The sequence below is a fragment of the Hyperoodon ampullatus genome (genome assembly GCF_949752795.1).
Source record: "Hyperoodon ampullatus genome assembly, chromosome: 8".
NCBI classification, from domain to species: domain Eukaryota; kingdom Metazoa; phylum Chordata; class Mammalia; order Artiodactyla; family Ziphiidae; genus Hyperoodon; species Hyperoodon ampullatus.
The window spans coordinates 96,512,740-96,526,368 of NC_136921.1; the positions used below are offsets into that span (position 1 = coordinate 96,512,740).

General features: G+C 37.8%; 1 protein-coding gene across 2 annotated transcripts in view; it reads right to left on the minus strand.

The window, feature by feature from the left end:
- Positions 1-1,816: 1,816 nt before the first annotated feature.
- PDE1A (phosphodiesterase 1A) overlaps positions 1,817-13,629 on the minus strand; it is a gene marked incomplete at both ends in the record, with an annotated part of 341,142 nt that continues 329,329 nt past the window's right edge. For both annotated transcript variants that reach the window (XM_079710186.1, XM_079710187.1), the window contains one exon: positions 1,817-1,890. In XM_079710186.1, coding sequence (XP_079566312.1) covers positions 1,817-1,890 — 74 coding nt within the window. The remainder of the gene's footprint in view (positions 1,891-13,629) is intronic.

The following is a 13,629-nucleotide window of genomic DNA, read 5'->3' on the forward strand; positions in this document are numbered from 1 at the left end:
GTCTCTTCTGTGTGTGCGTGCGTGAGTGCATGCGTAAATGTGTGTATTTATGTATCATTAAAGTTTGGATGGAGGGTACGCAGAAAAATTGCTGTAGCTAATATGAGACAATATCTTTAAATTGTTTAATACAGAGCTGGTTTTTAAAATTTCCATCAACTTTGTGGCTTGATTTCTATTTACAATCCCTATGTAAAATAGTAATCACAGTCACTAACTCTGGAATTGTTGATAGGACTAAATGAGATAATACGTATGAGATGTTCATCACAGTGTCTGACACTGATAGTTGCTATTAATGAAACTATTATTATTAATTAAAGAGTCTTACAACTAACTCAAGAATACTGAGAAATGAATCATCTTAAAAGCTAATCACATTTTAACTGTGTCATATCTAAAACAACATTTAAGGAGCTACTGATAGTATATCAAAGGCTTGACGTGGTACCTGCAGCATTTTCTCTTGTCCCTACCATCAAGGTACAAGACAGCAGGACTCATTTTTATGTATTTTTTAAGGAGATACTAAGATATTCTACTATAAGAAACACATTCCTCCCTTTTAACTTCCTTCTAACTGCCTGCACCTTCTCTGTTGGTCCAAGACAGTGGTTCTCAAATTTAGTGTACAGAAATAGCAGTAGACTGAATTATTAAAAATTCAGATTCCTAAGGCATCACTCCCAGAGTTGGTAATTTGGTAGATCAAAGGTGAGCCCTAGAAGCTGATTTTTCTTTTAAACATCTTTATTGGAGTATAATTGCTTTACAATGGTGTATTAGCTTCTGCTGTATAACAAAGTGAATCAGCTATACATATACATATATCCCCATATCTCTTCCCTCTTGGGTCTCCCTCCCACCCTCCCTATCCCACCACTCTAGGTGGACACAAAGCACCGAGCTGATCTCCCTGTGCTATGCAGCTGTTTCCCACTAGCTATCTATTTTACATTTGGTAGTGTATATATGTCCATGCCTCTCTCTCACTTTGTCCCAGCTTAGCCTTCCCCCTCCCCATATCCTCAAGTCCATTCTCTACGTCTGCGTCTTTATTCCTGTCCTGCCCCTAGGTTCTTCAGAACCATTTTTTTTTTTTAAGATTCCATATATTTGTGTTAGCATACGGTATTTGTTTTTCTCTTTCTGACTTACTTCACTCTGTATGACAGTCTCTAGGTCCATCCACCTCACTACAAATAACTCAATTTCGTTTCTTTTTATGGCTGAGTTATATTCCATTGTATATATGTGCCACATCTTCTTTATCCATTCATCTGTTGATGGACACTTAGGTTGTAGAAGCTGAATTTTTAAAAAGGGAATCATTGATGCAAATGTCCACGGATTTTAGCAAATATTGATGTTGTTTCATAATATGTACTTGCTTTGTTATTATCACTCAGTGTAAACATTCATATTTCCTACATGATGTAGAAAAGGAAATTGGTATAAAACATTCATATTTCTTTTATGGAATAGTGGAAGAAACTAGGATTAAACCTCCCCATAGGATATAGCTTATTATTTTTAAAGGACTAAAAGGCCTCAGTAAATATAATTTTTATGGATGAATAAGTCAAGAATCCTTTGAAAAGGTAAATTTAAAAGTTAAATATTTAAAGCTTACCTGTTAATGTTTTGCTCCAGAAAGCAGAGATTTAAAAAAAGAATCCAGGAAGACATTTAAGTAAGATAACTTTGTTTCTAATGATATTTTATAAACCATCCACTTCAGAAATAAATTTCTCATCTAAAAAATAAAATTACCTCTCATGTTTAAAATGACAGAAGCCTTTAAGGTGTTTCAAACCTATGAATGTGTCTCAGCATGTTTTTCTTCGGCACTTACTAGATCTTCTGAATTCTTATGAAGATCAGGCTCACCTAAAAAATAAGCAAACAAATAACAAATAAACAAAAACAAAATAGGTCTGAGGGAAAAAACCTAATAAGGTCAGGAAACTAAAGCAATTAGGAAAATGTTGAAGACTGGATTTTACAATGGATCTGTGGCACATTTCTCCAAAGATACCAAACATTTTCTTTTCAGCTTGTGGATTTATAGAGTATAACAAATCATCTTCTGGTGGTTATACAAATTTGTAAAGTTGCAAATTAATCTGGGAATACAGAAATGAAACAGATGAAACATGTTTAAATATGCATTAAATCAAACATAAAAATTATGCATGTTTTCCCCAAATATTTTTAATTGAAACAAATTCTTTTAAACAAACCCTCTGATGTTCAGTGTCTTTTATCACACATTGCTTAGTTGCTATGAATTTAAAACAAATGAGTACAAGAGAATGTAATGTTTAAGATGACATCATCTGCCAAAACAAACTATTGGAATTTATAATCTTAGAATCACTCAGCTTCTATATAAACCTTGAAAAAAATTAGCATGGAAAATGTTCCAACATTTCTAGAGAGGTTGCAGAGAATCTATCAAAAATAGAAACGTAAAGCAAAATGTATAGATAAAAGAGTCTTATTATATAAGAAAGTTAAAAAATGAGCAGAAATTAATTTTTGAGTCAATTATGATGCCTATATATGACTATATGACTTGATATTTCAGAAAACAGTCATATATGATAGAATGTTCTCTCCATCTGAAATGTGATTGAAAATATACTAACAATTAAACTTTGCACCAATTGATTTTGAGATCATTTCTCCAACAATTATATAATTATACAATTAGTGAACATATAGAACTTAGGGAGTATTATCACAAAGCAAAATTATTTTGTCCCTTACTTTCTCTTTAAAATATATGCAGTGGGAGAAACTTATCTTCTGTCCCAAGTTCAATCTTTCAGAGAGTATCAGGACTTTTCCAATCATTCTTAGGTAATAAAAACATCGTGTGATAACATTAAAATGCCAGTGTCTTAGGTCTGGTCACATATAATACAAATCAATCTTAAAACAAAGATAAAACTTCTTCCCAACCTTGGGTTTGTTGCAGAGCTTAGAAAGGGTGGTGATGGGGGGAGGGCATGATTGATGTTTCTTTCATTTCTTGTTTGCCCTCCCTCAACTGGCTACCTTGGACTCCTGAGCTGGAGCAAGGGAGAGAAGAAGGCTAAGAAGAGCAGCAAAGTTCCTCTATGACTAGTACTACTGTAGGATGGCTTTGCACTCACTAGACCAGGCAGGTGTTTAGAGCTGACTCTATTCTGTGAGCACATTCACGGGCTCTCCAGGGACCTCTTGCCAAGACCATGGCTGGAGACTTTGCACAACCTTGGTATGGACATATGAAACTCTGGTTCCTTTACAATGTCCACAGCCCCTGGAAATTTGTTGGTACGTCTCCAGCTTCTGTCTCCTGAGGTCCTATCATGCTTACAAATATAGGTAGGTTACATTTGGTTCACATGGAACATTCACTAGGCCTTTATTCCTATCAATTACTTGAAAAAGGCTGAAACCTATACAGCTTCCTCTCCTTCAGCTTATCTGTCACCTTCTAACCTTTTAGACCTCTCATGTAAGAACTAGATTCCATTCCCAATATCCCCCTAACCTCAAGCTCTCCAAGGGTGAAGCTATCTTCCTTTGATCTGAGGTGAAGAGGGAAGCATTTCTACATCTTTCTCAATAGCAGAGAACTCATTAAAGAAATCTTCCTCACAAATCCTATTCTAACCATCAACAACCTGGCCCTTTCAATTGTTTGAATTGGGTGAAGGTTATAGGCATTCTATTATTGACTTTTGGATCTTCTGTGAAATTTCTGCTTCCCAGGTCAATCTGTTTCTGACATTTATCATCTAGTTTTGGCTTATACTTCTGATTTAATATCGTGTTACTTATAACTAGATTATAGCAGAACAAAATAGACTAGAATAGAACAGAACGGAACAGAGTGGAAAAAATAGATTGAATTAAAAAGAAGGGAATATAAGTAATTAACAAATCCCTGTTTCTCAAAAGTTTTGAGAATCTTTTACAATGGACAAAGGACACTGAGCTTTACCAATAATCGAATGCTCTTACTTCTAGTGGATAAAGAACTCACCAATAACAAAACAGTGGAAGAGGAGCAAAATAACAAATGGTCAAAATGCAGCAATTACAAAAAAAAATCCCTAAATGTTACGTAGACTACATCCAAGAGTAATTCCATACATGCAATTAGAAAAGTAGCAATTTAAAACTATGGCCAATTCAAGACAAGATTTTTGAAGCACTGGAAAAAAAAATTCCTTGAAACTGTAAAATTCTAGGTGTTTTCAGGGGCAGGTATACAACGTTGCCAATCAATCGCATGGCAGCCACAATGCTTAGGAAAATACTGAATTTTCAAATTCAAATTCAAATCACATTACTTTTAGTTAATAAATCTTTAGTTGTAGAAGCCTTTACAACTAACTTGGATTACTTGGAAGAAACCCTTAGGCTTTCATAAAAAAGGGTTACTTGGAAGGGTTACTTGAAAGTAACGCTTAGGCTTTCATAAAAAAAGAAAGCCATATCATTCTGATATATCATTCTGACAGAAAAGAAGAACTGATTTGCATTTTTGAATTCATTACAGATCATGTTAGATAATCTTCATGACCCAAGAGTGATCTGTGTAAAAGACCTTCTTGAGAAGCATCCCTATAATCCAAGGTTCCAAACATTTTTGAATCAGAGTCCCCTCTTTTAGTTTGATGAAATGTATGACCTCCTTAAAGTAAAATTCATAAATAAATGAAATGAAATACATGGGATTACAAGGGACTTCATTTTTATTAAAATATAATTATCAACATCTTTAAGTAATCCTTAACATGTGATACAGTAATATATGTGCTTCTTTACCAATGAGTTAAATAACAAGGTCTAGCTGCAGGTCTATCAGCTGAGTAATTTTGAAATAATAATATCGAATAATACTTCAAGGTATCCCCATGAATTTAAATATGTTATGAAGATATTGATGATTTCTATTGGTGACAAAGACAAATACCCCAAATGTTACTCTGTGTATTTTTGCCTGCAAACGAAGGAAATCCTAATTTTTAGTTAAAGATTAGTAAAAAAAATCACTCTCCAAGTGTACAGGCTCTATCTATATAACCTGGGTTAAAATCTTTGATCTAGTCTAACTTTATTTTATGGGTAAGAAACAGGCCCAGAATAATCAAGTGATTTCCTTCAGTGTAGATCACAAATAGATAACCTGACGTAAAAATTATTGGCTTTTAAGTCACTATTATTTCAACAAGACCCATAAAGTGACCTAGGAATTTCATTTTACTGAAGAGATTTGCAAGTTCCCATACATAGGAAGCTACACCTTAGGAATGAATGCAATGGGTTTGTTCAAAGCAGGTGCATAGAAGCTTGGTTGATAGCCAGGAAACAGGCAGTGAAAGGAAGGAAACTTGGATAATTCTGTTCATCTCAAAGAGCTTTTAGGTGTTCATCTAAATGTTGAAATTTGAAAAAAGTAATTTGTAAAATGATGGAAATATGGTTTTTGCTTTATAAACACAGTGTAAAATCAGAGGGGTGCAAGGAGGGGATAGAGGTCATAGGAGGGACAGATCTACACAAATAAACAGAAATCCTTTAAATTTAGTTAATCTAAATCTTAGCCTGCAATTTGAGCTCACTATTATTATATTAGAATCATAGTACGTTAGCTTTGTAGATGATATAAATAATACTTGCAGGGAATAATGTAAGGCACATGATCAGCTGGGTATTAGAGACTCCAGTTGTCCAGTTATGGGTCTTGTTGAACTAGTATTTAAAAAGTAATCTGCTAGGATAAATTATTATACAATTGAAAATATATCAGGGACTTCCCTGGTGGCGCAGTGGTTGAGAGTCTGCCTGCTAATGCAGGGGACACGGGTTCGAGCCCTGGTCTGGGAGGATCCCACATGCCGCGGAGCAACTAGGCCCGTGAGCCACAACTACTGAGCCTGTGCGTCTGGAGCCTGTGCTCTGCAACAAGAGAGGCCGCGGTAGTGAGAGGCCCGCGCACCGTGATGAAGAGTGGCCCCCGCTTGCTACAACTAGAGAAAGCCCTCGCACAGAAACGAAGACCCAACACAGCCAAAAATATAAATAAATTAATTAATTTTAAAAAAAAGAAAGAAAATATATCAGTAATAACACTTTGTGAACAACTGCTAGGTGGCGGGCACTATTTTTTAAATTTAATTTAATTTAATTTTTTTTTGCTGTACACGGGCCTCTCACTGTTGTGGCCTCTCCCACCGCGGAGCACAGGCTCCAGACGCGCAGGCTCACGGGCCCAGCCGCTCCGCGGCATGCAGGATCCTCCCGGACCGGGGCACAAACCCGTGTCCTCTGCATCGGCAAGCAGACTCCCAACCGCTGCGCCACCAGGGAAGCCTGGCGGGCACTATTTTAAGAGCTTCACTTATCTTAATTACCTGAATCTTCACGGCAAAGTGTAGAAACTGATATGTAGGTTGAGTCATCTGACCAAGGTTTCAGGTCTGTCTAGTGGCTGAATCTCTCTGACAAAGTCCAACCAGAATCTTGCCCTCTAGCTTCACCATTTCCCAAACTAAAATTATTTGCATACCACCTTCACCATTTCTGCCATATCTATACGCCATTTATTCTATTAGTTACTAATATTTTTCTTTACACAGACTTTAAATCTATTCTCTTTTCAAAGATTAGTTTTGTCTTAAATAGTCATATCCAAGATATAACAGATTTGATGTGCTTGTTGTGTTTTCCTAACATGCAGAATTCATAATTAACAAAAAGATAATTTCTTCTATAAACACAATAATTGATTTAATTGAATGGCTTCTATTTGCCCTCATACATTTCTCACTTATCTGACCCAACAATCCCTGCATGGAGTAGTAGAACTATCACCATAATTTCCACTTTAGAAATGAGGAACACATGGTCAGAAGGAATGACTGACTACTCCAAGGCACCATGGCCTGGGAGAGTGGGGGAGACAGACCCCCATATTATCCCTTAAAAAGCACTCCAGTTAATTTTCCATACTTAGAAGAAGCAGCAAATAGTGTTTGAAAAATACTTGGCAAAAATTGGTTTGTGTAGTCCTTTCAGCAGAAATACTATTTCTGAGTTATACTGCATTATCATTTCTTCATAAGAAAAACGTTACCTTTGCTATGTATAGCAGTATTTCCTCATGCAGGCAGATCTGTCTAGGTTGATTCAGTTCTATTTTTGGTCCATTTATGTAGCTTATGTTGCCAATAACTAGAAAGAATTGATGATCTAGGATTGAAAGTTATAGTTACTGGAGAAACGTATTGTGGGATAAATCGGAGCTTCTGATTCTAAATGGTGTTTTGACATCTGTATAATATGATTTGCCTTGTAGGTTGGGAATAAGAAATCTTCACATCAGGAGAAAATACTCTTCATTTAAATGCCTCTCGAGAGGAAACTGTTGTGTATTTTCTGCCTGAGGATAAATTTTGCTGTGTGCATGAAGGTAACAGTAAGCCAAGGAAGGAGTGAACACTAAATACCAAGAGAGATGAGAAGAAAAAAAGAGGTGAGGCTGCTGAAGAAAAATTCCACCTCTTTCCAAATGTGCTAGTTTCAACCCTGTAAAGTTAGAGGAAGTAATGCCTTATTTCATAAAGTGTTATATAAGATACACATCAAGAAATGGCAAAATTATTTTTTGGTCAACTAAAGCAGTACAAAACACACCGATTCACATTAGCAATGTGAATGAATCCCAATATACATGTATTAAGCACCTAAAGATGTGGTGAGTCCTGCAAAGAGATGATCAGAGGTGATCTGTGGAAAATGAATGCACGATCTCTATGTATATTCATCTGCCATTCTGTAACATTTCACTCCACTTGGGGAGCAAATAGCACATTAAACAGCCAAAAATCTTAAAGTTCCATAGAAACTAGAGTTTAAACAATGAAGAGAGGTAGTGAGATGTCTTCTTAAAAGTGTTCAGTCTAAAATTGGGTCTATAGGATGTATGTGTTTTGGTGGCATGAGAATAGGAATATTCTCCTAAGGAGGGGAGTGAGATGGAAGAGCGGAATGGAATATAAGTGAAGGCAGCAGATTGGAAAGAAAAAGATGTGCCAAGGAAGAAGTGAAGCCCAGTTGCGAAAACTTGACTCAGAGTTCCTGCCCACTGACTAAAGTAATGGTTTCTCCTTCAGTGTCATTCTTTTAGAGGAAAGCTCTCACACCTATTGAAATGCTCTTATTCTCAGATGGAATTTGTCTGATTGAATCACAGATCTTTTTTTTTTCTTTTTTAAGCAGGCTCTGGTGGCAGGGAGATGGTGAGAAAGTAAGGGCGTTGACTGTCTTTGAAGGTAGGGAAGTTGGGAGGGCAGCAATGGAGAAAGAAGGTCTAGGGTTGTGAAATGAAGACCACTCAAGTCATACTCTGTCTGCTGTAAAGAGTGGTGGGAACGGTTGTGGAAATTTTAAGATTTGGCTCTTAGAACCAATTTAACGTGAGAGGCAGTATGGGTCTTCTCTACTTTCTCAATCACGGAAAAGATGGGATGAAAATTGAATCTGGGAGGTGCAGCAAAAATTCACATTTTCTTTATCTTTTATAAGCAAAAAAATATATATAAAGAGTAGTAATTTTAGGTAATCTAAACTAGTTTTAAAAGTTAAAACTTGGAAAAAAATTGTAAAATGATAGAAACACTTTGGCTTTGCTTTTAGTATTCTAGTTAATTGGGTTTTCTATTTAAAGCTAGATTAAGAAAAAAAATTTCAATTGCTTTCAGTAAAAATGTTTAAGTATGTCAATATGTAAACCTACTTTTGTGCCTAAATGGAGAATACTGAACATAATTGAACTTGTTTTAATGATAGATAATCCTGCAAAAAAAACCTGAGGGTTATTGTTCTAAACATAAGCCATTAATTCTCACTCTCCTGTACATGTAGAATAGAGTATCATTCACATTTAGTGGCTCTAGGTAACTACTAAAAAGATCAATTCTTGATTTTACTGCTTTGTCACCAATTCTACTCAATTTGAAAATTAAAAATAGTTGAAAGTTCTACTTTCAATGTGAGATTTTATAACATAATGCTACTACTATCAGAAAATTATTTCTCAAATTGCTCAATTTTAATAATGTCAGAAAGAAAAATCAATGAGGCATGTACATGATATATCTTCCTACTTATCCACAATCTCTGGCCTACAGTTTTCCATAAGGTTCTGAGCTCTTGTGTTTTAAAATGGGTCCAAACATGGACGTGAAGAAGGTCTGATCAGATTTTAAACTGTAGGTCTTTACACAAAACCTTTAAAAAGGATAAAATACATAAACAACTTTAAATTTCAAATTCTTATTATAATCTGTCTACATGTATTTTAACATGAATATGCTGTTACATATTGATTTATTAAATCATAAGTTATCTGTTAGAAAGATACAGATTAATGAGTAAAAATTGCAAAGTTTATTACTGTTAATAATATTAGCAGCAACTACAAAAACAGTAGTTAATATTAAGGAAATAGTTACCATGTGCCAAGAACTATGCCAGGTGCTTCTTATATTTTATCATTTAATCCTGCCAACAATTTCTATTGCCCGAGATCGCATACTATCTAAGGAGCAGAGCTGAGCCTTCAACCTCAGTGTACTAACCTGAATAGTTTGGTCACTCAGTATTAACTCCCTGACCCACAGGGGCAAGTTTCTATTGGATCTGAAAGAGTGAATGCATTTTGTGTTGCCTGGAGAAATGCAATTGCAAAGATTCAAGTTGAAAAACATGGCATTTTTAATCTTCCTGTTCTGACAAGCTACTAAAATTCAAACTTCAGTTTTTCAGAGAAGAATGAGTAGTTTGATAGTAAGCAGCCCTCCCTACAAAACAAAACTCACTTTTTACTATTACTTCCTGTAGTAACACCTGCAGTAGAAGACAGGCTAAGAAAGACTCAAATCCCAAGACCCACACAGGGCTATACTCAGGAGGATTTCAAAGTGAAGGACTGCAAGAAGGACCCAGATGTTCTCTTGCCATGTTCTCATACCATGGAGAAGAAATAACAGAAATTTCTGACTCCAGGAATAATGAGAAGTTATTCAATTTAAAATCCAGCATAAATATATGACTGAGGTAAATACCTATGCTTAAAAAAATCAAAAGGTGTAAATGTGAAAACTCCACCATCATTTTTGTCTCGATGATTTCTGACTAGCCTTCCTGTAATACCATAGCCAACCAACCACTCTAGATCTTAGGGATCGCAAACTGCACACATTGTTTACCTTGCATATTCATGCATAGCAAGAGCAATGAATTGTTTCTACTCTAAGATGGCAAACATCACAAATTACTAATTTTTTAGTGTTTATGATCAAATTCTTCAGTGGAGAGAGCACATTTTTTTTGGTATGAGTTTCCATCTAGGGAAGATGAGAGAAGAAAGAATCAGGAAAGTATGTCTCCTTTGAATTTGTTCATCATTTTCCCCTTGGAGACAAAAACCACTTACAATCTTCATCAAGTTGAATACATAATTTTCAGCAAGTAGGTACTTACTACAGAAAAAAGATTCATAAAATATTGGGGGCATGCATAATCCAAAACTCTAGGAAGCTTTAGATGCCCCTGATGATATTCTATACATATTGTTTGACAAATGCATAAACTAAATTGACTTGGTGATACCAAATTCCCAAACAATTAATTGTTTTTTCCATCTTATTCAGCTTTAGTCACCAAATCTTAGAGGGTTTAGTTGGTAACTACATTAATTAAGGTCTAAGAATCAGCCAAAATAGAAATCAATCTCACATAATCATCTATCCTTTAACCTGGAATGAGAAAGACTAGTGTTCTTACAAAATGCCTTCCACGCTATTTTTTCTCTCCTATGTACATGTTCCTGTCTGACTTAGGCTGGTTATGCTGAGGGGCTATTTTGAAGAAACGTGTGGAGAGAGCCTTTTCTACTTATAGTTGTTGAAGTTAGTAGTGGAATAAATTGCTTCTCTTGGTCATGTATGCAATACTCCTATTACAGTACTCCTTTATAAATTGCAAATCCATGCTTTAAAATAAAAGCACTTTAAGCAATTAGTCACAAAGCACTTTACTGATCTACAACATTTAGCAAGGGTTATGGGAGCAGTGCTATCTCTAATCTATAATGGCTAATACAACAGGATTATTCTCATGATGAACTCATTTAAAATAAATTGTAGGTGCTCTATTATCTCTACTTCGAAGAAAACATCAAAACTATTGCCTTGAGACGGCAGCGAAGATGGCGGAAGAGTAAGACGCGGAGATCACCTTCCTCCCCACAGATACATCAGAAATACATCTACACGTGGAACAACTCCTACAGAACACCTACTGAACGCTGGCAGCCCTCAGACCTCCCAAAAGGCAAGAAACTCCCCACGTACCTGGGTAGGGCAAAAGAAAAAAGAATAAACAGAGACAAAAGAATAGGGACGGGACCTGCACCAGTCGGAGGGAGCTGTGAAGGAGGAAAGGTTTCCACACACTAGAAGCCCCTTCGTGGGCGGAGACTGCGGGTGGCGGAGGGGGAAAGCTTCGGAGCCGTGGAGAAGAGCGCAGCCACAGGGAAAGTGGAGAGATTCCCGCAAAGAGGATCGGTGCCGACCAGCACTCACCAGCCCGAGAGGCTTGTCTGCTTACCCGCAGCGCAGGGAGAGGACTGGCGGCGTGAACACAGCCTGAAGGGGTTAGTGCACCACAGCTAGCCAGGAGGGAGTCCGGGAAAAGGTCTGGAGCTGCCGAAGAGGCAAGAGACTTTTTCTTCCCTCTTTGTTTCCTGGTGCGCGAGGAGAGGGGATTAAGAGTGCTGCTTAAAGGAGCTCCAGAGACGGGCGCGAGCCACGGCTAACAGCGGCTGGACCCCAGAGATGGGCATGAGACGCTAAGGCTGCTGCTGCCGCCACCAAGAAGCCTGTGTGCGAGCACAGGTCACTATCCACACCTGCCTTCTGGGGAGCTTGTGCAGCCCGCCACTGCCAGGGTCCCGGGATCCAGGGACAACTTCACCGGGAGAACGCACGGCGCGCCTCACGCTGGTGCAACGTCACGCCGGCCCCTGCCGCCGCAGGCTCGCCCCGCACTCCGTGCCCCTCCCTCCCTCCGGCCTGAGTGAGCCAGAGCCCCCGAATCAGCGTCTCCTTTAACCCCGTCCTGTATGAGCGTAGAACAGACGCCCACCCACAACCTACACGCAGAGGCGGGGCCAAATCCAAAGCCGAGCCCCAGGAGCTGTGCGAACAAAGAAGAGAAAGGGAAATCTCTCCCAGCAGCCTCAGGAGCAGCGGATTAAAACTCCACAATCAACTTGATGTACCCTGCATCTGTGGAATACCTGAATAGACAAGGAATCATCCAAATTGAGGAGGTGGACTTTGAGAGCAAGATTATTTTTTCCCCTTTTCCTCTTTTTGTGAGTGTGCATGTGTATGCTTCTGTGTGAGATTTTGTCTGTATAGCTTTGCTTTCACCACTTGTCCTAAGGTTCTATCCGTCCTTTTTTTTTTCTTTTTAATTAAAAAAATTTTTTTTCTTAATAATTATTTTTTATTTTAATAACATCTTTATTTTCTTTTCTTTTATCCCCTTTCTTTCTTTCTTTCTTTCTTTCTTTCTTTCTACTTTTTCTCCCTTTTATTCTGAGCCGTGTGGATGAAAGGCTCTTGGTGCTGCAGCCAGGAGTCAGTGCTGTGCCTCTGAGGTGGGAAAGCCAACTTCAGGACACTGGTCCACAAGAGACCTCCCAGCTTCACATAATATCAAACAGTGTAAATCTCCCAGGGACCTCCATCTCAACACAAACACCCAGCTTCACTCAACGACCAGCAAGCTACAGTGCTGGACACCCTATGCCAAACAACTAGCAAGACAGGAACACAACACCACCCCTTAGCAGAGAGGCTGCCTAAAATCATAATAAGTCCACAGACACCCCAAAACACACCACCAGACGTGGACCTGCCCACCAGAAAGACAAGATCCAGCCTTATCCACAAGAACACAGGCACTAGTCCCCTCCATCAGGAAGCCTACACAACCCACTGAACCAACCTTAGCCACTGGGGACAGACACCAAAAACAACAGAAACTACGAACCTGCAGCCTGCAAAAAGGAGACCCCAAACACAGTAAGATAAGCAAAATGAGAAGACTGAAACACCCACAGCAGATGAAATAGCAAGATAAAAACCCACCAGACCTAACAAATGAAGAGGAAATAGGCAGTCTGCCTGAAAAAGAATTCAGAATAATGATAGTAAAGATGATCCAAAATCTTGGAAATAGAATAGAGAAAATGCAAGAAACATTTAACAAGGACCTAGAAGAACTAAAGATAAAACAAGCAATGATGAACAACACAATAAATGAAATTAAAAATACTCTAGAAGGGATCAATAGCAGAATAACTGAGGCAGAAGAACGGATAAGTGACCTGGAAGATAGAATAGTGGAAATAACTACTGCTGAGCAGAATAAAGAAAAAAAGAATGAAAAGAACTGAGAACAGTATCAGAGACCTCTGGGACAACATTAAACGCACCAATATTCAAATCATAGGGGTTCCAGAAGAGGAAGAGGAAAAGAAAGGGACTGAAA